The sequence below is a fragment of the Miniopterus natalensis genome, chromosome 4, assembly GCF_054644295.1.
Source record: "Miniopterus natalensis isolate mMinNat1 chromosome 4, mMinNat1.hap1, whole genome shotgun sequence".
Taxonomy (NCBI): domain Eukaryota; kingdom Metazoa; phylum Chordata; class Mammalia; order Chiroptera; family Miniopteridae; genus Miniopterus; species Miniopterus natalensis.
Genome location: NC_142084.1, coordinates 59,826,955 through 59,854,424, shown reverse-complemented (window position 1 = coordinate 59,854,424; position 27,470 = coordinate 59,826,955). Strand labels below are relative to the sequence as shown.

Sequence of the window (27,470 nt, the reverse complement as noted above, 5' to 3'; positions counted from 1 at the left end):
AGATTCCATTTCTTCACACCCTTGCCAACACTTGTTAGGTTGTGTTTTCAATAATAGCCGCCCTAATGGATGTAAAGGGGTTGGTTACTTTTTAAAATATGTCTCTTCCTTAAACTGTGAGTTCTTAAAAAACACCACACAGGCCTAGCTATCAGGGCCATACAAATATTTGTTTTATTGATTCGAATGGAATCAAAGACCTGAGCTGAATAAATATTTCCCTAAGGGTGCCGGTATAAATATTCAGAATTCCCCATAGCCTCTCCCTCATAGCGCTAAGCGTTTTCACCAACACCAGTCATGTCTGAGTTTTCAATAGAGACCTAAAATGGGCAGAAAGGTTCGGCGCTCTGGGCTCAGATTAGAAGGAAAGGCGCGCCCTCCTGTGTCCTTTCCCTGCCAGTGTCAGAGAATAAAGAAGCCTGCTGAGAAAAGAACATTTCAGATCTTCCGATGACATCCCAGTGACAACGCTCAAACTCCAGTCATGTGCCTACTGCATAAAAGAAAATGTGAAAATGTGGAGAGAGTGAGACTGGTATCCTCTGAAGAATTCCAAATCTAGAAGAGATAGGGGAATAAAATGCATACAGAAATAACAACTATAAAAGACTACGGGTAAAATGGGTAGATTACTATGTGAATACAGAGGATTAAGACTTCGCAGGAGATAAGTAAATATTTACATTCAATTGTAAATCTGGCTGGTTAGAAAGAAGCTCACGTTGGCACTGGGCAGCCTCCATGTGGGCACCACACAGGCCTAGCTATCAGGTCTCCATCGCCCCTCCTCAGGTTGGAGCTCACCTGAGCACGCCCTGCCTTCTGGAGGGAGGCCCTGGGATCTCATCCTGTGCCCCTTTCTCCCCTGTAGTGTCCTTCCCATCACTGTCTATACTGGAGTGTCATCTCCCAACCCTCCTTTCCCTAAACCGGCTGTTGACTGGGAGTCTGTCTCCTCAGCTTCCCCTGGCTTTGGTGCTCGCAAAGATAGCTACATAGGTCCTCTGGCTTTAGGGTTTCTGCAGGTATTATCAGTGTGGGGACCAGTTACAAAGGATTAAGAAGCTCTCTTGCAATCCTTGCTCCTAGAAGCAGCCTTCAGCTGGCCTCTTAGAGCCCTACAGGGGGTAGAGCCCTTCCCTTGGTCTGCATCTTTTTCGAACACTGAATAAAGATGGGACCCAGGCAAGGGCAACGGATGTGACAAAATATCCAATCAGGTAGAAACTAGCGCCCCTTAGGGAAGCAGCACAGTGGAAAGAGTTCTTTAGGGCCAAACTCAGAGCTCTGCCATGGCCACCTGCAGCGAATACTTCACCCCTCATTCTGCAGCTACGAAATGGGGGTGACAATGCCCACTTACCTACCTTCTAAGGTTCTTGAGAAGATTCAATAAGAAAGCACATAAATCATTTAGGGAATATCTAGGACTTTCTTCCCCCAAACCCCCTCTTAGACTGAAGTTTCTATAAATCTCATGGCTGTGCCCGAGACATCTGGGCCAGTGGCACAGCAACTCAGATTTTGAGGTCAACAAGAGCTGTATGGGGAGCGGAAGAAAAGCTGCTTTGTATTCTCGTGTAGGGTGGTGTGGGGAAGGGATTTCCAAACCATCCTAATGACTTCCCAAGACTTTTTCCAGTTGCCCAAACCAATAACCTGGGAGTCATCGTTGATTTCTCCCTGCCTCTCACCTCCCACACCTCTGTCTCTAAGTTCTGTTCCGTCTCCTTAAGATATCCTAAATCCTCTGGTTCTCGCCACCCCCCTCCATGATTTTACTTGAAGCCACCGCGGTCTCTTCCCCGAAACTGCAGTGGCTCCCTAACTGGCTTACGGTACTGCCCCTCTTCTTAATGACACAGCAGATAGAGATCTTTTTCAAGGCAATTCTTAACAAATCACTCCCCCGTTTAAGATCCGCCTATTGATTGCTCAACTACCTCCAAGGTAGTCTTAACCTCTTAGCTGGCTTGGTTCCTCTTGGGGCTCCTGCCTACTCGTCCACCTTGCTCTCTCGCCAGTCCTGCCCAAGCCCCGCTCCTTTATGCTCCAGCCATGCTAGTATTGAACACTCCACAGGTAAGGCATTTCCTGGATGTGGGGTTTTTGAATGTTAAAACCAGGACTGTCCTGGGAAACCAGGATGGTGGTCGCCGTAGTTTTGCCTTGGGTCTTCGTGTATCTTATACTCCTCACCAAAACGTTTCCCCTTGTCTCTCCACCTCCTATTTCCTGCTCAACAGGACTCACCCTTGGTTTCTGCTTGGACATCGCTTCTGCGGCTCCCTATGGAGTGGTTTATTTGTCCCTCTAGGAGTTGGCAGAATCCTGGAGCTACAGGCCACCGGGCTTACACAGCTGCTCCTGGTCCCTGGGAGCCACATGAGGGCTCAGGCTCCAGGGAGAGGAAACCCTAAATGACAGCACCTGCTTTGCCCCTGGAAAGATCACAAGGTCTCATTTGGGTTTGTTTTCTTTCTTCTCTGCCCCCAGGGCACGTGAGCTTCCCCCTGGTGGTGCAAACTAATCAATTGTGAGATGGTCATGTTTTGCCCTCCACTGACCATCTAGTCATCCAAACCACCATCCTCTACCATTGTGCCAGACCACTGTTTTAAACCATTATATGTGTGTGTGTGTGTGTGTATTACAGTATGTAGTACATGAACATAAGAGTTCAACATTACATGGTTGACAAACATTTCTTTTTCTATCATTTCTACCTTACTTAGGTAAATAAGTATCCTAGAATAATAATTCCTGGGACCTTGAAATGGTTATAAGACCTTAAATGGTTTAGTTTAAAATGTTTGACTAATATTTTTGCAGTTAAATAACATTTTATGTTTTCCAATAACTCTTTAAAGCCTATCCGTTGAATATCAATCATAATCCCACCTTTGGAGATGTACACATTTACCCCACTGTGCTGGGCATTCTTCGCTGTCCTGCTCACAGCCTTCCCTCCCGGACCACTCCTGGCCACACGCCTCAGCCCCACTACCTGCCTCGGAGGCTGACACAGAAGAGCTGCATCCCCCGGGCGTCTTTGTTGTGGACTTTCGGATGACATTGACCAAAGGGAAGTGCCAAAGGCTGGGGAGAGAGAGGGACTGAGTGTTCTCTCTCCCCGTCTCCTAGGCTGTGTTCCCCACCACATGGCACACATCCTATTGGGGGGCCTCTCCCCTGATTACAGCTCTCTCTGGGCTCTAGGAACAACATGTCCGTTCCCTTCTGCCTCTTTGGGCCAAAGGATGATAAAGGCTTCTGCAGTTGCTACTTCCTAGGTGCTTCAGCATCTCATCTTGATTCTCTTAATCCTGCCCAGTGTGTGTTATGGCTGAGTTGTGCCTCCCCCCCAAAGTTCCTATGTTGAAGCCCTAACCCTTAATATTTCAGTATGTGACTGTCTTTGGAGATAGGGTCTTCAAAGAGGTAAGTAAGGCTCATTGAGGTCCTATGGGTGGGCCCCAATCCAGTCTGATTTATGTCCTTATAATAAGGGGAGATTGGGACAAAGAGAGGGCACATGTGAGGACACAGTGAGGAGGCAGCCGTCTGCAAGGCAGGGAGAGAGGCCTCAGGAGAAAACAACCCTGATGACACCTTGATCTTGGACTTCCCAGTCTCCAGAACAGTGAGAAAATAAATGTCTGTTGTTTGTAAGCTGCCCACCTAAGGTATTTTTGTTATAGCAGCCTGAGTGGACTAAGACAGTGCTGCTTTGTTATGGAAGGCCTAGCAAATTAAGACACCGTGATAATTAGCCCCATTGTTAAATTGCTCAAGCAGCCTTGGAAGTGTGCTGAGTGCATCCTCCTGGGGCCCTACCCCATACACCTGATGTTACCAATGGTGCTGTTACTTGTCCCTTTATCAACCCCAAGGTACCTATCATCACATTTTCATCTACGTTTCTAAATATGCCAACATTTATGCCATGAATGCCTTTTGCTGAAATACTATAGAACTCACTTTCACAATAAGGTTCCTACACTAACAGTTCCTCCCTCCCTCCCTCCCTCCCTCCCTCCCTCCCTCCCTCCCTCCCTTCGACTTTGTATTGATTTTTTAGACAGAGAGGAAGGAGAGGGAGAGAGGGAGAAACATCAATGTGAGAGCCAAACATCGATCGGCTGCCTCCTCCACACCTCCTACTGTGCATGGGACAAAACCCTTTAGTGCATGGGACAAAATCCAATCAACTGAGCCACACCAGCCAGGGCCACTGACAGTTTCTATAGAGGAGCCAAGTAACATCAGTGCTCCAAGGTGTGGAGCATCTTGTTATTTTTATAAAAATCTTTTCACTTTTTTAAAAATCCTCACCCAAGGATATGTTTTTATTGATTTTTAGAGAGAGAGAAAAGGGGAGAGAAAGAGACAGAGAGAGGGAGGGAGGGAGGGAAACATCATACTGGCCCTGACCAGGGATCCAACCCCCAAACTTTCGATGTACTGGACGAACTACAACCATCTGAGCCCCACAGGCCAGGGCTCTTTGCACATTTTTAAATCAGCTTCAGCTCTGGAGCCTGCATGGATGACCGAAGGCCAGAGTGTCTCTGAAGATGCTGCATGAGAACTTTCCTTGTTGCCTCGGTGGCTGGGAGCCCGGCCAGCCGATGAGGCCAAGTGAGCTGAGCCGGGACTTGCAGAGGGGAGCTGGGTTCTGCACTTAGGGATATCTAGGGAGGAAAAAGATATCATTAGAGTGAGCGTCATTAAAACATCAAAGGAAGCTGTGTAATTAAACTTATTTTAATGATGTAAAACAATTGTATAAAATCATAGGACTGGATGGGATTTATTGAGACTTCCCATTTTCACCACCCCTTATCCCCATGCAATCTTCACCTTGAGCTGCTAATAATAACTTCTTTCGTCTCCAGAGTGCTTCCATAACCATAATTTCATTTGAACCTCAGGGAAATTCTGCAAGGTAGGTAGGGAGGTATTAACACCTCCGTTTTACAAACAAATGAAACTGAGTAACAGGCAGGTTAAGTGCCAGCCCAAGTTCACAGAGTAGAAAGGCGTCAGGGCTGGGTCTGGAGACGTGTGATTCTTAGACCGTATGAGTACCAAGTGCCCATATTTTATACTCCCTACTAATCTGCACATGCACACATTCTTTCTAAAAAGGTAAATGTCACAGGCTGACCCTCCAACCAAAACTCACAGTGAGAAAGAATTTCTCCTTGACATCTGGCCGTGAGCAGGAAAGGGAAGGAGAGAAATAACATGAACTGAGCTGGCAGGGAACTTGTAAGTTCACCCTTATTTTGTCTCCTACTGTGTGCAGAGACATAAGGAGAATTGAGCAGATACACAGATCTGTAGCCTTCCCTGAGCACAACCCCCCTGCCATTACTCCAAATTCAGCCGGCAAGTCTCAGCAGTCAGATCATTTGTTACATCCCTCTAATGCTCTGAGATGTTTGCAACACACAGGGTCTCCATCAATCTGGGGAAAATCAGAAATTGCTTCAGCCAGTGACTGCTGTCTCCTCTCCTCTTCTCCAGAGAACCTGGCCTCTCTTATTCCACAAAGATGCACCACATCGACTGGGCCTACCTCACGTGCTCTCTTCATTCCTTCTCTAAATATAACCTGTCCTTTGAGGCCCACCTTCTGCAAGAAGCTTGAGTGTCTTGACCCTCAGGGGTTTCTGCCTCAGCTGGATTCCTATCGAGGCCTCTGACTTAAGCATTGAACATATATATGCTCTTGGCACTTAGTATTTGTTTCTGAACGTAATTATTTGTCTTCTGATGAAAACGCAGGCTCCCTGAGAGCAAAGCTCAAATCTCCTACCTACTTCACTGAGTCTTTGGCTGCCTGCCTACAGTACATAGATCCATACATGGTTACTGATTTTTCTGGGGTTAAACATAGCAAGTCATTAGAATTGAAGAGGAAAGGGGAAAGAAATGGGAGAAATAATCTTTCCTGGGGTTCAGTGTTGAGATCAGCCCAGAGTAAGCATTTTCAGTGTAGTTCTAAGATCACTGTAAGGTAAGAGAACAAATAGACGTGCTCCTTTGTGCTATTTTAGTAACAATGAAAGTAGAACAATACCTGCTGCGTGAAGAAAAACCTAGCTCTCTGTGATTCAAGAATGGGCTAGGCACACCTCACCTGTAACAGTTTCTATTTTAATCCTATTACTGTGCAAAACTTATTTATCACTGCACTTGTGGAACCCCTTTTTCCTAAGCCCCCCAGGGAAGTTCACAGGCCCAGGCAGGCTCCTCAAGCTCTCCTTTTGCTCTGTGGCAGGTCCCAGGGACTACCCTCCACCTCCCCTCCTCTTAGTGATGGTCACCGCCTATCCAGATTGTGGGGTTTCTCTTCCCTTCAAGATGGGTGCAGGGAAGATGGTCTCCTTACGTCCACACTTCCCTGCTGTCGCTGAAAGCAAGTTCGTAAACCCTCTTCATTGTAAGTCTTTAATGTTCATCATTACAAGAGAAAAGACAAGAATTAAGGGGAAAACAGGGCACAAATCTGACAGTCCTGGATCTTGGTCTAGAGCATTGGACAATCTAGAAATAACTGGAAACTTTTTTTTTACCAGTGTTGGGTTCGAGACCCTGGTTCCTGGCACAGAGCTCCTAAAACCCGTGTGCATTCCTCAGTGATACAAATCAGTGCTTAAAGAACTTCCTCAGTCTCCCCGTGGTTGTAGTATAGGCCATTTAGAGAGGAACCATGCTGATAAATATCTGAGCTGTTTCCAATCTTTTGCTCTGACCAACAATGCTGGTATAAACAATCTTCACATATGCGGAGGTCTGTCTGCTGTAGCCTGTTTCCTGATGGCTGATGGTGACAGACGAGCAGTCTACCAGCTTTCCTAGTACTGGGGCATCATCACAAAGAGCGTTCCTTTCTCCAACCCATTCCTATGAAGAGGGGAGAACTGGGACATTTAAATATACTTCTCTCATCATTTCAACTTACTGCTATTCTTCTAGAGGTAGTTACACAATAATGTCTCTACATGTTATGTCTTTAAATGGAAGGACACAGGAGAATAGAAATGTAAGGCCATGCTTTATACCCAAGAATTCTCCAGGGTTCTGTTCTTGGCCCACTTCCTGGGCAGTCAGTGCCTAAATCTTCAATTGCTGGATATCTCTCTCTCATCCTGCTCTCCTTCCTGAGGTCTTGGTTCATATGGTTAGCTCTCTTTTGACTCTGTTACCTCACACCTAGCATGTCCTGTTGTGTTTGTAGTCTCAGTAGTGGTGGGAGGAACATTAATACGATTGCTTAACGCAGACACCTAGGAGTTACATCGCCCCCACCCCCACCCCGCCGCCTGTAAGCATCTGGAGGGCAGAGACAATCTTGATAAGGTTGTACTCCTAGTGCCCAATCCATCGCTTGTAAACTACTTGTTGGATCAATGAGCAAACATACTAATGATTCCTCCTTTTTTCCATTTCAGAGCAATGGCTGAAACTACCGTGCAGGTGGACTTTGAAGCAGGGATAGAAAATTCCTGCCTTCAGGCTGGATATCATTTTATTGTGATAATGGTGAGAGGCTGCTGACACTGACTGACCCAGGAAAGAGGAGGCTAGGGTCCAGGAAGGGCTATCAACAGGGCACGACTTGTAGGTGCCAGCTTCTAAGATACCTGTGCCTGTTACTCCCCAACTGGATTTTTTGTTATTGTTTTCCATTCATGTTATTTGCGGAAATTTGCAAATGATCATTGATACAAACAACACCATTGGATAAACCCATGAATAACTTAAGAGCATAGATTAGGAAAAGGAGCATGTGGACATGAAAAAACAGATAAATAATCACCAGTAATAACTGCAAGTATCTGACTGCTGGGCATGGTACAGAGTCATATATTCATTCTTTCATTTCATCTTCCAAGTCTATGATATGATAAAGGAAGGGAAAGAAGGTGACAATCTTCACTTTGCAGGAGACTCCACCCAGGTCTCCCTTTAAAAAAATCTACCCTCGACACTTTATTATGACTCTCAGTTCATGGGTGATGAGGTAAAACTGTATATAAATACGGATTATTGTGTTTGCAAATCATAAAAGTTTGCAAATCATAAAAGTTTGTTTTGTTTTAGTCATAGGAACACAGCTTCGACTCACCCCTGTAAACTGCCTAAGCTTAGGCGGGGGTCTGCGTAATAAGGGCCACTGGTGGGGATATAGGCTCAGAGTACAGAGGAGATACCTGGGGAGGGCCCACTTGGGGGGTTTCCTTCTGAGAGGAGAGTCTAAGAGGGGTGACTACTCATCCTGCTTTCAGTAGAGTGGATGCTTAATCCCCAGAATGAAGCTGCTTCATGGACTTTCCCATCGGGGGATTCTGTGAGGAGGTTCCCTACCATCCTCCCGCCTGCCTGGCAGCCCACCGAGTCACCCTTCCAGGGGGTCCCCTGCATGAGTCAGTGCCTATGGGGGGGGTTGCTCCCCTTTCCCTTAGTTCACTCTGCTTCTGTGAAAAATAGAGGAAAGGTGTTAGGGAGAAATGATCAACACAGTTTTAAAGAAGCCTCAGGCCTTTGTTGTTGGTTTCTCATTTAAGTAACCTTGCGGTAAAACTGTCAGCTGTGGGGGAAGGGTAAGGAACTCTAGGCAGGGTTCAGAAACTCAAATCCAAGACTATGTGATGGACCATCAAGTAGGTGAAATACGGTAGCAGTGCGTTGCAACCAGAAAGCTCAAATGGTTGTTTATTAGTAGTGATTGTGAACTCATATTTCAAAACATCCGTGTCTCAAAAAATTGCTTTCTACTATAGTTTGTGGTGAAATACTATATTACTAAATGTTATATATACACACACATATTCTACATACATACATGGACATTTTAAACCCCAGCAGTAACAGTGATTAAAATATGTCATAAATAATATGTATATAACAGATAATACTGCATAACTCATAAACAAAGTCTCTTCTGGTAGATCCTGAAGAGAAGCCAATTTGTGTCAAATATTTGGTGTTTAACTCTTAAATAAAAACAAGTAGCCATTTGGCGCCAGTCTAAATATTCAGTGAAAAGAGAAGCAGGCAGCATCGCCCCGTTGGAGAGGCCGGGGTAATTTATTATCCTAACACGATAAAACAAGAGGCAACAAGACAGAACAGGCAAACGGGGCTCTTACAGACAGGGAAGAAACGCAGAGGCTCTAAGTGGGGTGCTTCCCGAGAGTTCCTTTTGCCCCTGGGATTCTTAGCAGTTAGGCCTTTTCTTCTCTGAGGAACCAAAAATTAAGAACAAGCACTGTAGCTAGTAAGCAGTGGGTGCACAGGACAGAATTCATGGCACTGCGTCCAGCACCCACTCACTGTGGGCTGTAGATGACGTAGAAATGCAGGAACACACACACACACCCCACACACCCCACCCCCCCCCCACCCCCCCCCGGCCCAAGACAGTACAGAGGCCAGGCAGGAAAAGACAACATCTGGCTTACATTTCACACAGCTATAGATGCAACCGTATTTTACATAGTGGAAACTATGAGAGAGAGAAAAGACAAAGGGAAAAGATCAAGAAAACTGGGGAGCCCGGCCGGGCGTGGCTCAGCGGTTGAGCGTCGACCTAGGATCCAGGCGATCTGGGTTCGATTCCCGGTCAGGGCACATGCCCGGGTTGTGGGCTGCAGCCGATCAGTGACTCTCTCATCACTGATGTTTCTATCTCTCTATCCCTCTCCTTTCCTCTCTCTGAAATCAATAAAGATATATTAAAAAAAAAGAAAAGAAAGAAAACTGGGGAGAAGTAAAGGCAAAAGCAAGAAAGAGCAGCTGATTCCGCAGGCTAGAGTGGCCTCCCGGCTGCCCTCTCAGTTGTCACCATCAGCCAGCTCTCACCTTTCCTGGTGTCGCAGCCTGTTGACCCGGTGTCATTCTCACTGTTGAGACTGCTGCTTTTTCCGCTACTGGCTACTATTTCCTGAACGCTTACTTTGAGCTGGGCACTGTGCTAAATGCCTCCCTCCCAACCCTGTGCGGTTAGTGTTGTTACTGATGCCGTTTCACAGATGGAAAACAGAGTATTTTAATAACTTGGCCAAACTCACAGAGCAACTAAAATTGTGGTACTGGGCAATGAACCTAGGCTGTTTAAGTCCCAAACCTGTGCTCTTGGTCATCAAAGTGCAAAATAAGATGGTATGTCCGGAAGAACACAAAAATGTATTGTACTTAATATATACCTGGCATTTAGTTCTGACGACAATCATTATTCCCATTTAACAGATGAAGAAACAGAGGCTCAGAGAGGTTAAGTAACTTATCTAAAGTCGAACAGGTTAGTAAAAGAACCCAGGTCCCTCTGACTGCAAAGCCCATCTTCTTTCTTAATCTTCCTTCCCAATGGATTTCTCAGGAACTCCTCTGATTGAACTGAATAATTAAAAACCTCTCCTACAGATATTTTTAGTTCTGCACATCCAAAACAAACAAATATGATAAAACAAACACCTGGGGAGTTCACCGGAAATGGAAGTCTATTAAAGATTGCCTGCAAGGAAACCACTGCATCGTTTGTTTTGTAAATTCTTCTGTTTCAATTAATTATATCGTCTAAGGCTCAAAGAAAAAGATGAGCGAGAGAAGCCTGTTTATACTGCTTTATAAGTAAGAGTCACGGAATAATGGATCCACCTGATTATTCTGTGTAAAGTCGCCTCAGTCATAGCTGTGTCCCTCAGGTATCAGGAGAGAGGTGAGTGAATGTGGTAGGAAGCTGTGGGGTACATAGATCAGCTGTTACCTGGAATGAACCTGAAGGATGCTGGAATCCGACTCTCATTTTATACACAGGAAAATGAAAACAGGAACCAGGAATCACCTTTGAGTATATTCCTTTCCCTCCTCTTTTGACCCAGAGAGGGGGGAAAAAAGTGAGAAAGCTTAAAGAAGCATTTTAAATAATCAGAATCAAGTGATCCTGGAAAGAGGTGAAGAAGGTAACTGCAGAGGCTGGAACTGGCAGGGCACAGGAAAAGATAAGGTCTTATCTAAAGCAATTAGAGTAAGCAGGCAATTAAAGGCTTTTGTTACTTGTCTTACAGTGAGTGCTCTGAAGCAGCGATCTTTGGAAATCCTGCCCAAATCAGAATCTCGAAGTGAAGACGTCTTAACCTCCAAGCAAAGCTCAGTGAGAGACAAAAGGTATTTGTTTTTATACTTAACTTGGTAGGAAAAAGAAAAAAAAGGAACAGGAAACGAGATGTCAGCTGGGGTCCTCTGAGTCCCATGTCAGGGCCTGGGAAGTCCAAAACCCTCAGCACACTGCCTCCCCCCCCCGTCCCCCTCCAGGGGGTTTTATGAACTATCCCAAAGGGGCTTTTGTTTTCGTGGCCTTCTAGACTTCTGAGGTCTTGCTTCTGTGTGTAAATTGAATAGAATTTACTATAGAGACGGAAGGCAGGGTTTACTCCCCAGCAACAGCAGGTGAATTTGATGGGAACGGGTGGTATTGCTAACACCTTCCCACTCTCTCTCCTACCTCATCTCAGCCTCTCACCGTCAGGGGGCTTCTCTCTCCTCTTTCCTTCCCTGTCCATCTGCTCCCCCTCCCTTTCCCTCACAGGAGCCAAACCCGACAAACCTCCCTAATCTCCAGCAGAGCAGGTTTCCCCTCCTCAAGGTGTCATCTCACTTTACTTGCTCATCAACAGCTCTCCCCCAAGGAGACACTCCTCCTCACCCCTCCCAAAGAGGAATTGTGGGGCCAGCTGTTAGGATTTTTTTTTTTTAAGTTTTTTTTTCACACCTTTACATGAGATGGGAAGATCTCTGGAGTTTAATTAAAATGATAGAGCTGAGATTAGACCTGGTAAACTGGCTCTACTGTGGTGTTTATATTTTTAAATTCCTTTGCTCTATATGGTATTTTATAATAATGAATATTTGGGCACTTCTTGATATGTATAGAATTTTAATAAACAATGTTCAAAATTGTAAAGCATTAGTGAGAAGATCTAGGCTTTATTCCTATCTTCCATCAATGATTCACACCAAAAGGTGGTTCAATGGAGCTGCTGCAACGAGGCAGCACTAGAACTGAATGCCGGAGAGGAAATCAGGTATCCTTTTAAGGGGTGGGCTCTGAAAACTCAAACCTATGAAATAATAGAAAACATTATAAGCTCACAGCAATACTTGTCGATTTGAAGCTGTTTCCCTCAGAATGTTTCTCTTTTTAGACAGAACTCTAATATTGGAAGGCTCTAAGTCCTGAGAGGGGAAAAGTGAATGGTCCCAGTGGCCTAATAGCCACAGTCCTGGAGAGATGGCCTAAGGAATATTCTTTGTACTTTTACACTTCTGTGCTTTTTTTTTCTCTTCCACCCTTTACATTCACAAAGCTTTAACTTCTCCAATATCACGTGCCCCCTTTTCTATTTATGGGGTGGGGTAGGGCAAGAAATACTCAGGCTTTCAGGTCTCAGGAACCTCTTGGGCAGACTTTGGGGGTCTGTCCCTCTCGTCTTTGCCTTTTAATGTGTTCTCCTAAGTTCTGCCTGTTCTCTAGTTTCTCTAGTTCCTCCTGAAATCCTCCTCAATACACCTGTCTAAATGCTATGAGAACCTTCTATCAAATGAATATGTAAATGTTGCTGTTGTAATGACATCTTGGCTGTAGAGTCCACCAAACTCTACAGCTGTAGTTATCAGAGTTTTATTTACTCCCTACTCTCCTTGGTCCCCTACTTGAGTTTCAATATCCATTTCTTCTTCAGGCCCCACATCCAGAGTTTCTTCATTTTCTCAAGCATCTTGCACCACTTAGGAGGGTGCTTGTTTCCCAGGAGGTATGGGGCCTGCGGTGAGGACAAACTGCCACCTCGTGGAGAGCGGGCCTTGGCCACACTCACCCTGTGGCCCAAACAGCCAGTTATCACGGGAATCAGCATCCAGTCAAAGGTCCTCGCATACTTTTGGAGGGTTTAATTATGCCTATGTTTCTTAGCAAAACTACTAAACATAAATAGTGATTGTAATTAGTATATTTACATAAACAATACAAGTAGATCAATACAGTCACGCACTTCATTTATTAATAGCTTAATTGTTCTTTATCATTGTTTAATTTGTTCTGGTTTCCCTTTGGGCTTTAATTAGCAGTACAACTTGTAAAGTTTTTAATTTATAACAAATATTTTAACTTAAGCAAGCCCTGCTAGTATGTGACAGATGGTTAACGTCAAAAGCCCAAGGAGAAGGCTTCTGTTTAGCCTTTGGTTTTTGTTGTTGTTGTTTTGCTTCTTAAGCCAGAGAAACGTTTGACTGTGCTGATAATTCATAAGCATACATCACCGTCAACTTCTATCGTCCTTCAGTCCCCTGATCTCCCCCAGATTTCTCTCCTACTCCTGGCTTCGGAGGGGCTAGGAAACCAGACAGAAGCATGCCTGAATGGCCTGTGTGATAAGCCTCATAAAGTTATTTTTCTCAATTAATGGTTTTCACTGACAATTTTACTGCTCTGCTTTAAGCATTCCCATTCCCTTGGGCATTTGTACATCTGCCTGTGATAAGCCTCATCCGGCCCAACAAAATTGGTCTCTCAGAATACAAACTGCCCTATTTTAAAAAGCTCATCTCTCTCTCTTTTTGAAACTAATAACACTTGAACATAAATTTAAACAGAAAGTAATAGGGCCTTAAAGCAGAACCATCAAAGTGATTTACTCGTGAGTACATACGCATTCTCCTCCCAGTCGACATCCATTTGATGTTCATTTTCCTTGCCTGTGTATCCTCAGCTTTTTTTTCTAAATCTTTACTAATAATACGAACTTTTTATTCCACTCTTATTCCCTTCTACTTTGCACTAAAGACTCATATGTGCTCAAAAGGATCCATTGGGGCCACAGAACCACAGTTTGGAAAACTTGGCTATGAAATGATAATGCTCCCTCGACACAATTACTGACTTTATTAGGTCGTCAATTAGCTATTTTTTTCATTAGGGAAAGAAAAGTTCTGAATTCACTTTTTCTGAAGTCATTTGAAATGCGCTGTTTTGATCATACTCCGCTGGTAGCAGAAAAGACATGGAAAGCGCACCTTTTTCTTAGGTCAGTGGAACCTTCACTCTATAGAGAAGTAATTTCTGTAGAGAGGTTTCTATAGCTCCTTCTATCCCACCCCCAAAAGGACTCGTAGCAGAATTAAAACCAAGTGATAACAATGTTCCCTTTCTATTGTATAGGTCTCAAAGCAGAAGCATACACATCAGTTCATCTAATCATTTCTTTTTTACATAGGTGAGAAAACGGGGGCTCAGAGAGATTAAATAAAGGGCAAATCCAAGGTTACACAGCTTGTCAGTTAGTTTCAGAGAGCAGGATTTAAACCACCGCTTGATGATTCTGATTGAAAAAACAAATTAAGTTTCACAAATAGGATTAGAGGCCCAGCGATTTTCATTAACGTTATGATGGGGAATCTTGAAAGCAATACTCACCAGTGACTGTGCTTTTCTGAGCTTAGATCTGCCCTGCAATTTATTTCTCTTATCATGTGACTGTCGGCTGGGATCTGGGGTCATTTCTTGTCTTTTCTTTCTTCTGTAAGTTGGAAAGCATTGGAGAAATGACAAATAATCCTTTTAAAACTTTGTCCATTTGACTGTTCCTGTGATTTAAAAGATTATTTTCACTAAACTGGGAACAAGCCAAATGTCTATCAATAGAGAACTGGTTGAATAAACTCTACACCCACACAATGAAGTGTTATAAACTGTAAAAAGGAAGGCAGAATATTTCTAAATACAACTGTGGAGTGGTCTCCAGCATATATTGTTACACAAGAAAAGGAAAAGTGGATAAAGTGGTATGTACTGTATACTACTACTTATTTCAAAAAAGGGTGTGTGTGTGTATTTGTTAATTTTTTTCAAATGGAAGGATTACACCATAATGTTTTAAAAAATGGTTACCCATAAGTAGAATTCCCGTGTGACCCGATCAGGCACAAGGAACCGTATGGAAGGGTAGGAGCAGAAGCTAGACTTCTCCACACGTACTTTTGTTTTGTTTATTTGACTTTGGAACCATCTCAGCTTTTCTCAAAATTGTAAAATAAAATGAAGGATGAAAATCTCTAAAATTTGAAAACAAAATGAAACAAATGATCTTGTCTATTGAGTTGGTGGCATTAGCACATGGAAGACTTACTTCCTGGGGCTTTAACACAGTAATCTGTCTGAATATTTTTAGTAGAATATATCCTAAGGACAAAAAATAGGCAAAAGAATCTTAAATTGTTTTCAGTAATCCTATTGTTTGTATTAATATTTGTTTTCTAAAACTATTATATATATTAGGATAAAGTAGGGATGAGCAAACCATAGCCCAGAGGCCAACTGCAGCCTGATGCCTATTTTTGTAAATAAAGTCTTATTGGAACATAGTCATGCTAATTTTTTGCCTATTGTCTATGGCTGTTTTCAGGCTACATTGGCAGAGTTGAGCAGTTGTGACATATGTTCTTCAAAGCCTAACATATTTGCTGTCTGGCCCTTTCCAGAAAAAGTTCACCTAAAGTAATGGATCTAGGCAATGATCACCAGTGGCCACTAAAATCACAAAAAAAGAGAGACGAGAAATTATGTTCCTCATGATGGGAATACATGATCAATATCTACTCAAGCCTCTAGATCTTACCACCAGTATTGACAAATACAGGAGACAGAGGAACATGTGGTGTTGGGAGTACAATAGCAAAATTCAGAAAGTGAGAAGCTCTGTAGGATAAATGACTGATTTCTATCACAAACAAATTACAAGAGAAAGAAAGAAAGAAGGAAGAAGAAAAGAAAAGAGGGGATTAAAAAAAAAAACACCTAAGTGACACATGGACCAAATGTAATATGGAGACTTTATTTGAAACCTGACTAAACACACTAACTGCTTAAAAATATGCACCCCCTATATTCATAGCTAAGATCTGGAAACAGCCCAAGTGCCCATCAGTAGATAAATGCATAAAAAAAGCTGTGGTACATTTACACAATGGAATACTATGCAGCTGTAAAAACGAAGGATCTCTTACCCTTTGAGACAGCATGGAGGGACCTGGAGGATATTATGCTAAGTGAAAAAAGCCAATTAGTGCCCGGTCAGGCATGGCTCAGCAGTTGAGTGTTGACCTAGGATCCAGGCAATCGGGGTTCAATTCCCGGTCAGGGCACATGCCTGGGTTGCGGGCTCGATCCCCAGTTGGGGGCGTGCAGGAGGCAGCCAATCAATGACTCTCATCATTGATGTTTCTCTCTCTCTCTCTCTCTCTCTCTCTCCCTCTCCCTTCCTCTCTCTGAAATCAATAAAGCTACATTAAAAAAAAAAAGAAAGAAAAAAGCCAATTAGAGAAAGACAAGTATCACATGATCTCACTCATATGTGGAATCTAATGAACAAAATAAACTGATGAACAAAATAGAACCAGAGACACGGGAGCATGGGACAGGTTGACGAATCTCAGAGGGAAGGGGGGGGGGCAAATAACTTATATGCAAATATGCATAACCCAAGGACACAGACAATAGTGCTGTAGGCCTGGGGAGGGGGACAGGTGTGGGGTGGAAGGGGGGATATATGTAATACTTTGAACAATAAAAAAATTTTTTAAAAAAAGAATCGTAATGCCAACTGAACGATAAAAAATATCACTTATGAGACATTCAAGGAATAACTGACTTGATATTTAATTGATTCTATTAAGAAATCATTCATTGATTTAGATGTGATATGGTATCAAGTTATGATTTTTAGGCAGAGTATTTTCTAAGGATATGAATTGAAACATGTATGAATGGAAAAATATGACATTTGGATTTGTCTCAAAAATAACCCAGGAAGGGCAGAGTGGGTGAAGAATAAATGAAACCAGATTGGTCACAAGTTGAAACCTGTTAATGGCTCCAGAGTGTACACACTGCTACTATCCTACGCTGCCTTGATGTTCGTCTGTTGAAATATGTTTTCATTCATTTTTACAGTCACCTAGTGCTCCACTGTGTGAATGAGCCATACATAATTTATTCAACAGTCTCCTATGTATGAGCATTTAAGTTATTTCCAATATTTTAAAATGATAAACTGTGCTGCAAAAATATTCTTGTGCAGATATACTTATGGTATTTTCCAGGTTGATTCCTAGAAGTGGGATTGCTGGGTCAAAATGTAAATACATATGTATTTTTGCTAGATATTGTCAAATTTCCCTCCATAAAGTCTGCGCCAATTTCTATTCCCACCAGCAATGAGTAAATTCTATCAGCGTTTGCTCACAGCCTCACCAACAGAACATAGTAAAAAACTTTAATACTAAAAAAATACTAAAAGACACTGTAATGTTAAATCATTACAGCTATAAAATAAAATAAATCCCAATGAACAGGGTGAATTTACCAATTACAGTTCATTTACTTTTCTATTACTTTTTACTTCTAAGTATGGAAGAGCACTCGTATATTCACAGTAAGTTCTATTTTCATCTTTTCATATGGAAGCGCCAGCAAGTTGTTTCTAAAAGCAAACAAGTGAAGAAGGACATGGAGCTCTCACCCTTGCCAGGTCTGCTCGAAGGGGTCACAATTGTCCAGGTAATTGAAGCGAATGATATCAGTGGGATGCTTGTCAGAGGACCGCCAGGGTGGGAGTTCTTTCTCCCCTGGGTGATTCTTCTTTCTCAAAGAGGAAGAAGATCGGAAAGCTGAGGAAGGTGACTGCTTTTCCTCTGGAGAGCTGCCAGTCACTGGTTGAACATCAGCAATCACAAATCCATCTTTAGGAGGAGTCTAGAAGGAGAAAATTAGTTATTTCTGTTCTTAAAACAAAGAATATCATGATTATCGTCATCCCCACGATGGCAGTGACAATGGTGACAATGATTACAGCAGCCATTGACCCAGGAGTCCTTGCTCTGTGCCAGGCACTGTCTTGGGAAGTTTTCATGCATTATTTTATTTAACCTTTATAATAATTCTAAAAGGTAATCATTATTACTCCTATTTTATTTTTATTATTTTTTAAAATATATCTTTATTGATTTCAGAGAGAGGGAAGGAGAGGGAGAGAGAGATAGAAACATCAATGATGAGAGAGTCATTGATCGAGCCCGCAACCGGGGCATGTGCCCTGACCCGGAATCGAACCCCGATCACCTGTATCCTAGGCCGACGCTCAACCGCTGAGCCACGCCCGGCCGGGCTATTACTCCCATTTTAAAGAAGAGGAAACTGAAGATAGGATAAACCAATTAACTGTCCGGCTACTATATAAGTATTAAGACACAGGGTCAGAATTTGAATCCAGGACTGTCTTGACTCAAGTTCACGCACTGAAGCTGTCTATCGGCTACTGTCACCTCCTCTACCGCATCAGTGTATAGTTTTTCCACAATTGTAATTAATTTATCCATTAAAATGTATACATTCAAAAAAAGTACTCCAGCCCTAATTACCTATAACCCATATAGACAATTTCAAGTTATATAGGGGTGGCCTATAGATTTTTATCAATTATCAAAACCTCATCCACTCCCCCCAAATACTTTTGCTTTAATTTCCTAAATTGAAAGTCTATTTTTATATGTGAAATTCATAAGGTTTTATGGGGTTGTAGCCTAAGGGAAGTGGTATTGGTATGTTGAGAAGCCATTAAAGGCTTAATTTCTGTTCTTTAAGAGATTAGGAAAGCTTTGCTTGGTGAATTGGTTTGTTTGAATTGCTTGTGAAAATTAAGAAATTCCCCAGTGCCTCCAAGCAGAATCAGTTAGTGTCTTATTCTTGTTTCAGCTGCTCTTTGTATATATTTCTATTACAGGAGAGCACTTAGTACTCATTTATTTGTCTGTGTCCTAGGTCACTAGACTAGGCTCCTTGGAAGCATGGTTGAGATCACTGTACTCACAGCACCCAGAACATAACAGTTTTTAAAAAATATTTGTTCATTTAATGAATGATTATAGTCTGGTAGATTAAGAAGAGATTTTATATTTATATAACTGATAGCTCATTATTGGTTTACTAAGTAGTTTGTGCAGGTCTCATTTTGAATAAACATTTATTCCATTTCTCTGAGCTTATACTGCATAAAATGTCTGCTTTGGCTAAAGGGAGTCTAGTTTAATACTACTGGGAATAAATAATACATGATAATAAAAATCAATTTCAGGGGAAAACATCAGGCATAAGTGATAGTGATTACATATAAGTAAACATCATTAATTCTGAAAAATACAAAATGCTTGACACTTTAACATAATGGGTAATAATGAAAACTGTGATGACTCGTCTGTGTTAAGTAAACAAAATTTTTGTTCACCTAGTCTTTTTGAGAACTTTTAAAATCATGAATGTATGCTGATTTTTTTTGTTAAATACTTGTTTGCCTCTACTGAAATGATCACAAATCTTTTTTCTTTTATTCTGTGAATTACATTGATTGATTTTTTTTTTTTTAATGTTTTACAGATTTGTGTGTCATCCTTGTGCGGGGGCCATGCTAATCTTCTCTGTATCGTTCCTATTTTAGTGTGTGTGCTGCCAAAGCGAGTATGATTGACTTTGAACATTGTGGCAACCTTACTCTCCTGGGATACATCCCATTTGGTCATCGTGTATTATACATTTCTGGATTTAATTTGCTAATATTTTAAAAAGATGTTTATGTCTGTGTTCATGAGGGATATGGTCTGTGGTCTTGTTTTGTTTTCTTGTAAAATCTCTATCTGGTTTTGGTATAAAGGTAATGAGTTCAGAAGTGTTCTCTTTTCCTCTATTTTCTGAAACAGTTTATGTAGAATTAGTATCTCTTCCTTAATGTGTGATAGAGTCTACCAATGAAGCTATTTGGGTCTGTAAGTTTTGTGGAATTTTTAAATTAAGAATTCAATTTTTAAATTGAAAAAGATTTGTTCATGTTTTCTACTTCTTATTGAGACTGTTTTGGTAATTTGTGGTTTCCAAGGATTGTCCATTTCATCTAGGTTGTTGAATTTAGGGACACAGAATTGTTCTTAATATTCTCTCATTAACTTTCTAATGTCTGCAGAATCTGTAGTGATGCCTCCCTCTTTCATCCCTGCTCCTAGTAATTTATGTGTTCTTTCTTTTTTCCCTTGATCAGTGTAGCTAGAAATGTATCAATTTTATGTTTTCAAAGCAGCAGCTCTGTTTTCATTGATTTTCTCTATTATTTATCTACTTTCCGTTTCATTGATCTCAGCTCTTTATTATTTCTTCCTTCTATCTACTTTGGGTTTAACCTACTCTTCTTTTTCTAGATGAAGCCTTTTTGAAATTATGCTTCTTGGAGCAGATAGTGTAGCCTTACAGACAGTTATGAAGATAATTCTAGTCCAGTCCTCTCATTTTAAGGTTGGAGTAACTAATATTAACCACTACCATCTGCTTTTAAAATGTTTTGATGCCAGGTACAAAGTATTGGGGGGAAGGAGATGGTGACGGTGATTGAGGGAAGATAAATGATACTCTACTCTAGTGACTGACTGCCTGTGTGCACCATCAATGGAACAACCTCACAGGGAATTACGCAAATTATTCAAGTGTAGTGTTGCTGACAGTTGATTTTAAAATCATAGTCAGATGACTTTATTAACATTAGTCAGACGGTTTTATAACCTTAGTCTTTCTGACTAAGAAATAAAAATAGAATTACTAGCTGATTTTATTAACCTCTGTCCTTCTAATTTAGGTTTATTTCTTTAACAGGAAAACTAAAGTTTAATATAACTAAGTATTCCCTACAGAAATTTAATACTAAGCAAAGAGGTGGAAATTTTCTTGCATCAGAACTAGTCATTATTTTAAATATAGTTATGCAGAAATACTTTGTGGAAAAAGAGTTATTGCTGAAGACAAAGCATTGAAGTCAGTTTTATATATAATACTCAAAACCTCTTTCCATTCTACAACTTGGCTAATCACTTTTCTCTCCTCTGCCCCACAATAGCCCAAGCTGCAGCAACTGAATGCCATTCCCTGCCCACAAATAAAAATGAGAGTCAAGAAAAGCCTCATGAGAAAAGATGTCATAGCTACGGTGATTTTGAAAATAAGTTTTCCATCGCTACAGTTTAAAATAAAATTTTTTAAAGAAATCCTCATGGAGCACACTAATTACTTAAATTAGAAACACTAGTTTTATCATTGCAATTGTGACAATATTAATTATGCATAGTTTATTACTATATTAAATGTAAATGGACTCTACTTTCAGAAAACACAATAAAAGTAACCTAAATGGGCAATTTAGGGGTTGACTATTTGTATTTCAAAAGGATTCTTCAATTTTAAAAGGATTCACTGCAGCTTTATCATAGAATACGATACTCCTGTGGTTTTAAAAATCATTTAAAAATTTAATTTACACACAATTTTTCAGGAACTCATTTATTGTACAAAATGGTGCACAACTCTGCATGTGTACAGACCATGCCATAAATAAAGGGCTCATAAAAATTTTCCATAAGTTACCTAATTAATTGCGACTATAAAAATAAACACTGGTTATAATGCATAGAAAACCACTAGAAAAAATATTCTTGGATTATTTACTTTTTATGATTATATGTAGTGCTTTACATTGGTAGTTTCCAGCTTAGAAAGAACTTTAATATGCCCATTATCCCCTTCTCTAATTACAGATTTACTGGAAAACTTTTCCTCATAAATGATACAAAAATAAACTTCAGCTCACCTAGAAGAATCATAGAAAATTTGAATAAGTAGAAGTTGATGACCCATACACAACAAATACTGCACATTACCCACAGAATCTAGGTGTCAGAATTGTCAGGGGTGTGAGAGGCAGGGATATGAAAATCCAGAACCTGGACAGAGTGAGGAGCCCCACAGTCCTAACCTCCTGAGTGGAACTGTGGTTTGGAGAGTCAGGTGAAGGCTCTCAATGGACACAGATATCTTGACAAGGGCTGTCAAGTTCTCAGAAAAAGATCATTTTGAAGTCATAGTATACTGTGATCATTTAGTCTTAGTTCTTGAATTCCTAGATAGCTGATGCTGGTAAGTTTGTTGCTTTTTGCCCCACATTTACCTTAGGCTTGGTAACATGAAGTTCTTTCACCATTTGAATATAGTGCTTCTTCCATATACCCTGCTCAAAGGGAGTTGGAGAGAAATTGATGTACCAGTTAAACCGTAAACATTTGAGCATCCAGAGCTGATCCAGCTCAGTTAAGTTCTTCCAGTGCCAGCTCACCTGGAAAAACGACAATTGGGGGGGGGGGACCTACTCAGTTTACATGTCTACTTTCTCTAGGTTTTAAGCTGTCATCCTGGACCCTAGAAAACATTTCTGATATTTTCCTCCAATTCACAGCTTAAATAGTTACCTCCAACCTCAAGTGCTTCCTACCCATGCATAATAATTTTCTTTAAATTCAAATTCAGACTTAGAATCCGAGGCAACATATATTTATTGAGCACCTAATAACCATCCTTATAACGACCTAAGGAAATACATATAATTATTACTCTCATATTGCAAATGAGGAAACTGAGGCTCAGCTAGACTTTGGAATTTCCTGAAGGTTCCTGAATTTCATGTGGAAGTTATATGAGGGTTATAGAAACTCAGGTGTGCACATGGTATGCATCTGTTTTCCCTCCATTCTTACGATTTAACTAAATATAAATTTTATAAACAGAACACAAATATTGTTACTATATGGTGTGTCCCACATAGATTTTTTAAAAAGATTACATAGAACACAAAATATTCGTCCTTTACATTCCATTTCCATAGCATTATGGTCAATCTCACCCCCCCCCCCCCCCCACATATAGTGGAGGTGACTCTACTGTATGCAGCAGTATTTACAATAATTTATTCTAGGTTTTTAGTAAGTCTTGCTGGAAACTAGGGTCAAGTTCATATATAAACTTGAGACTAGGCATCTGTGTCTTAGCTATAAGAATTGCAAAGATGACTACTAACCTTCAAACCCAAATTTCATCCTTGGAAAACTGGCTACTTTTTCAAGATTAACTAAGTAATCATTTTAAACACCAAATAAATACATAAATAAATAGACAGACAGAACATTCTATAACGGGTCTTGCTATCCACACATCCATCTCTATCACCTCTCTTCCCTCCTCCCTCCGTCCACCACGCATTGAGTTCCTACTATGTTTAGCACCGTTTTACATGCGGAACATGAGACAGGCAGGAGAGAGGAGGGCACAGTTAGAAGAAATAAGAGGTTCAGGGCTGGAAGAAGGAGAAGGGTTAGAGGACCTGATAGAGCCAGGCAGAAACAGAATTCGCATCCACTTTGTCCAACCCAGAATGAAGCAGCACCAACCTTAATCCCTATATGGTTAATTCACTCAGGAGTCAACGGAGAGGTGAGGTTTTAGAAGGAGGGGGTGGGGAGAAAAATTCCTGAATTGTTATTCTTTTCTTAGGTTGTATTTAGACTGGGGTATTTAAGCTAGGTCCCCCCCCCCCCCCAAGTCGATAAGGTTTTTGTTTGTTTTTTTCAGGTTGAGGAATGAGAATTGAAAGGTAGATAGGAGCTTTCAAAACTATAAATAACACTCCCCCCACAATATATCTTTTTAAATAGCTCAAAGCTCATTGATATGAACAAGAGTTAAGTTCCTACGGCATCTCATCAACATTATAATGAAGCAAAGTTACACAAAGTGATGTTATTTGAGGACCCGCTACATGTGCTTTTCTTCCCCTTAAGTTGCAGGGTTTCTAGGCTGTCCTTACACAATGCCCTGCACCGCTTCTTTGCCTTTACCTGTGCACAACGACAGAGGCTTCGGGGGTCCAGGAAAGAAAAGATGTATAAGGATAACACCCTTGGAAGCTTCGTAGTAAAATCCAGAGCTTCTGCTGGAAGTTTTTCCTGAAGCTTTCGACAGCAGAACTTTTGCTGTGACAGGGAGCAGCGTTCTAACAGGCCAGCCAGGATTCTTCTCCTTTGAGAGTCTGTCCATTTGTCAAACTGGGGGGGGGGGAGACAAAAGAAAATAAAAAACTCCACGTTTAATCTGACACCAGGGATTCATTATGAAAAAGAGATAAAAATGACAGAGAAGGTGAGTTTAGTAATTTATTCCTAATGAATAGCATGTATTTCTTTCCCTAATTAGTAAATTCCACATTTTGCCACCTACATGCCCTTTCTCACATTTATATGTGTGAACCTGTGCAAGATCTGAGTGTGCACAGAGTGCACTTGACCTCAGAACGTGCAGTTAATTAGAACAGTAGGTTGGGAGCTGGCGATATTCATGAACTGAGAAAACATATTTATAACATAATTGTCAAGAGAAGGTGCCTGGGCAGCCCCTCTCCTCCCAAAGAGTTGTGTATTAGCTGGTAAGAGCTAAACTCAAAGACCAGAAACAAACCTTTGCATTCACAGTTGGAAATAAGGTATTACAATGCAAATATCCCTGAGAAGGGGAGCATATTGGGTTGAAGTCCCACTAATGTGTAAATGATTGATGTGATTGGAGAGGAACTAGCAATAAGAGGACCTGGATAAAAAGAATTTCAGGGACAAGAAGTAGATGCCAAAGTAAGCGGGGGCACACCAAACGTCGGTTACTTCACAATTTTCCCCAGAGATAACCCTAAATCAGTCCCAAGATCAGTGACTGATCAAAGATAAGAACTTGTGGGTTGGCTAAAACCCAAAGGAAGGCTCTACGGGAACACCTACCAGCTGAATGAGCCACTTTACCGGAGTCCAAATCTCTCTTTTCTTCTTTTGCCCATTAGAGAAAATAGAGAAGTTTGGGGTTACTTGTATTTTGTATACTATTGCATTTCACATATTTATTACAGCTATTATCAAGTAATCAGAATTTTATAATGAACTTTAGTTATACACTGACTAACTAAAAAGGCATATAAAGCAAAAGTGTTGTAGTCAGCTTCATTCTAGCCATACAATGTATTTTTTTAATTAGTAGGAATACTTCTTGATTTAAACTATTCACTATTATAGATATATTCGATGACCCACAAATCTCACTTGTGAGACTATAATTCAAGAGGGGGAAATTCTAAAGTGAATCAAATACCAAAACTTTAACTTACAAATAAATGAATAAAATGTATTCAGGTGTGTTTCCTGATTTGTCCTATCCGTTTCTGCACAGTCCATATCTCCAACTTCTTTCTTTTGGGGTGGATTATTGGAATGAACAGAGAGAAGCCAGAATAGAATGGCTAGGGTCAGGGGAAGAGCCAGGCCCAAGAGGATGCACTGATCTATAAAATGAAGAGCCAAGGGGAGGTCAGAGGAGACAGAAGAGCTCTGGGGTTTGGCTTGTTGGGAGTTTGGGGATTGGCACTGTTGTTGCCTTGATAGCAGTTATAGAGTGTGAGTGAACTGAGGAACAAAGGAAGGAAATCTGAGAAGTATTAAGAGTTTTGAACTGGAAACTGGGATTTTTTTCATTGAGAGACAAAATGAAAATTGGAATTTTTAAATTACTTTCAGACAATGCGATGTGGCTCTGTAGAAACTGAGCTTCATGGGGACACAGGATGATTGCGGTTACAAAACAGTTTCCCTGAGATATTATCATCAATGCAAGAAATCAGAAAATAACCCAAAATGCCTAAAAGTAGGGGATCAGCCAAGCAAACTAATAGATCAATGGGATAAAAGAAAGTGTGGCATTAAGTTGATGGTGCATTTGGGAATGAGACCACTGGGTGTCTTATAATCTTCTGTTATATCTAATACTCATTAGAAATAAATTACTAAATCCCAGTTCCATCACTAACAACCTCTCTCAGCCTCAACTTCCTCATTTATACATTAATAATAATTATATCTACAGTGTAGGGGTATTGTGAGAAGTAAATAAAATAATATATGTATACAATTCCTAATAGAGCGCCTGACTCATTGTAGACGTGGCAGATATTATAATAAACTATCTTAGTGAAGTTAAAAATAATAAGTATGCAAGCTAAATCAATGTAAAAAGAAAACATATGCAAACAATTAAATTAAAAAGCATAAAATTACCATGTTCGTACATAGACAAGGATGGGAAATACATGGAAAGTGGCTGAGGTTTTCTCATCTACTTTCATTGATGCCCATTGAAAGAAAATGGGCCCAAATTGAAGGCGTGATTTAAAATGAATATAAAAGAACATTAGGATTATAAAGTGATGATGAAATCTATATGGGAAAACATGAAAACATTTTTCTTTAGAGGCTAAAAAGACAATTACTTTGGTTTCTCATTTCCCTGATTACAACAGGTCAAAGGTAATTTAAATTTGGCTCCAGTAAGTGTTCTTTGCCTCGAGGGAATTTTCCTTTCTAATTGTGTTTGTTTAGGTGAACAGAAAACGAGTTTGCATTCCTTGAACTCCTACCAATTGAAAGTGATGACTCAGAAGGATGCTTAACAGTTGGGGAAAATCCCTTTGGCATTTAAAAGGTACTAGAAATAATTCAAAAAGTAAATAATCCATGGTAGTTAACTGTGCAGCAATTTGGTAATCTCCCACATCTCTTGCACCACCTCTCAAGGAAAAATACCCATAGCATAGTGGCCATCGATCCAATATGTGAGACTGGGGAACAGCTAGGACCATTTTCCTGCCCTGGTATCATTTATGGTACCTCACTTCACACTTCACTTTTTACATTACATTATGTTGTGTTATGTTAAATCCTATTTATATTTTATAATTACTTTAATGCCTTTTTAAAGGGCTTTCTTAACTCAACAGAACTGTGAAAATCCTATTTGCGTTGTAGTGGGAATACTAGAAGGATTCTTGCTGCAGTTTCTGGAAGTGAGGACATTTGCTAGAGATGACATCCATTTAGCTCACACTGAATGGCAAGGCAAAGTTCATGGGGCGTGAGGGACTTTGATAAACTCCTCAGATAAAGAGGGAGGCTTGTTATTTTCTGCTTATTGGTTATATTATCTTAATCCGGTTGAGTTCCTGAGGCCTATTGTCAAAAACTTAATTTCACAATTAAAGTATGAATATATTCTTGTTTTAAAAGTTTCAAATAGGTACGAATATAACCAAACATGAAAATCCTATTTAACCACTCCTCCTTATTAATTTTCACTCACTTCATTCCCCAGAAATAACTACTGTTCACAGTTTGATGTTTGTGCATTTCTATGCATTTACTTACACATATATCCATCATTAGGGAAGCAGTTAGATAAAGTTGAGTATACCCATTCTGTGGAATACTACACAGAAGTTCAAAAATCAAACAAAATATAGCCACAAATAACCTGACATGTAATGAACTCCAGCGCGTATTGCTTTCTCGCTCATTCATGGTAGGATGGATATGCGATGATCTATTTACTCACTTTACTGCCAATATCATTTAGGTTATTTCTGATACAAAACCAGAACAAAACAAAACAAAAA

General features: G+C 40.7%; 1 protein-coding gene and 1 non-coding gene across 9 annotated transcripts in view; both read right to left on the bottom strand.

Moving 5' to 3' along the window:
• Positions 1-4,346: 4,346 nt before the first annotated feature.
• The window catches only part of FBXO16 (F-box protein 16), a 38,295-nt gene continuing 15,171 nt past the window's right edge, over positions 4,347-27,470 (bottom strand). The window contains exons 4-9 of one of the 8 annotated variants that reach the window (XM_016213878.2): positions 24,757-24,801; positions 23,827-24,033; positions 22,107-22,271; positions 17,592-17,824; positions 14,489-14,591; positions 4,356-4,697 (exon numbers count right to left, since the gene is read on the bottom strand). In XM_016213878.2, the coding sequence (XP_016069364.1) occupies positions 4,521-4,697; positions 14,489-14,591; positions 17,592-17,824; positions 22,107-22,271; positions 23,827-24,033; positions 24,757-24,801 (930 nt within the window). In that variant the 3' untranslated portion in view covers positions 4,356-4,520. Of the gene's footprint in view, positions 4,698-13,512; positions 14,394-14,484; positions 14,659-17,591; positions 17,825-22,106; positions 22,272-23,826; positions 24,034-24,756; positions 24,802-27,470 lie in introns of those variants that run through there. The other 7 variants (XM_016213880.2, XR_001603262.2, XR_001603261.2 and 4 more) reach the window with 7 other exon arrangements.
• Positions 19,480-19,586, bottom strand: LOC148093307 (U6 spliceosomal RNA). The gene has a single exon (XR_015714512.1). It is a non-coding gene; the product is annotated as a U6 spliceosomal RNA (small nuclear RNA).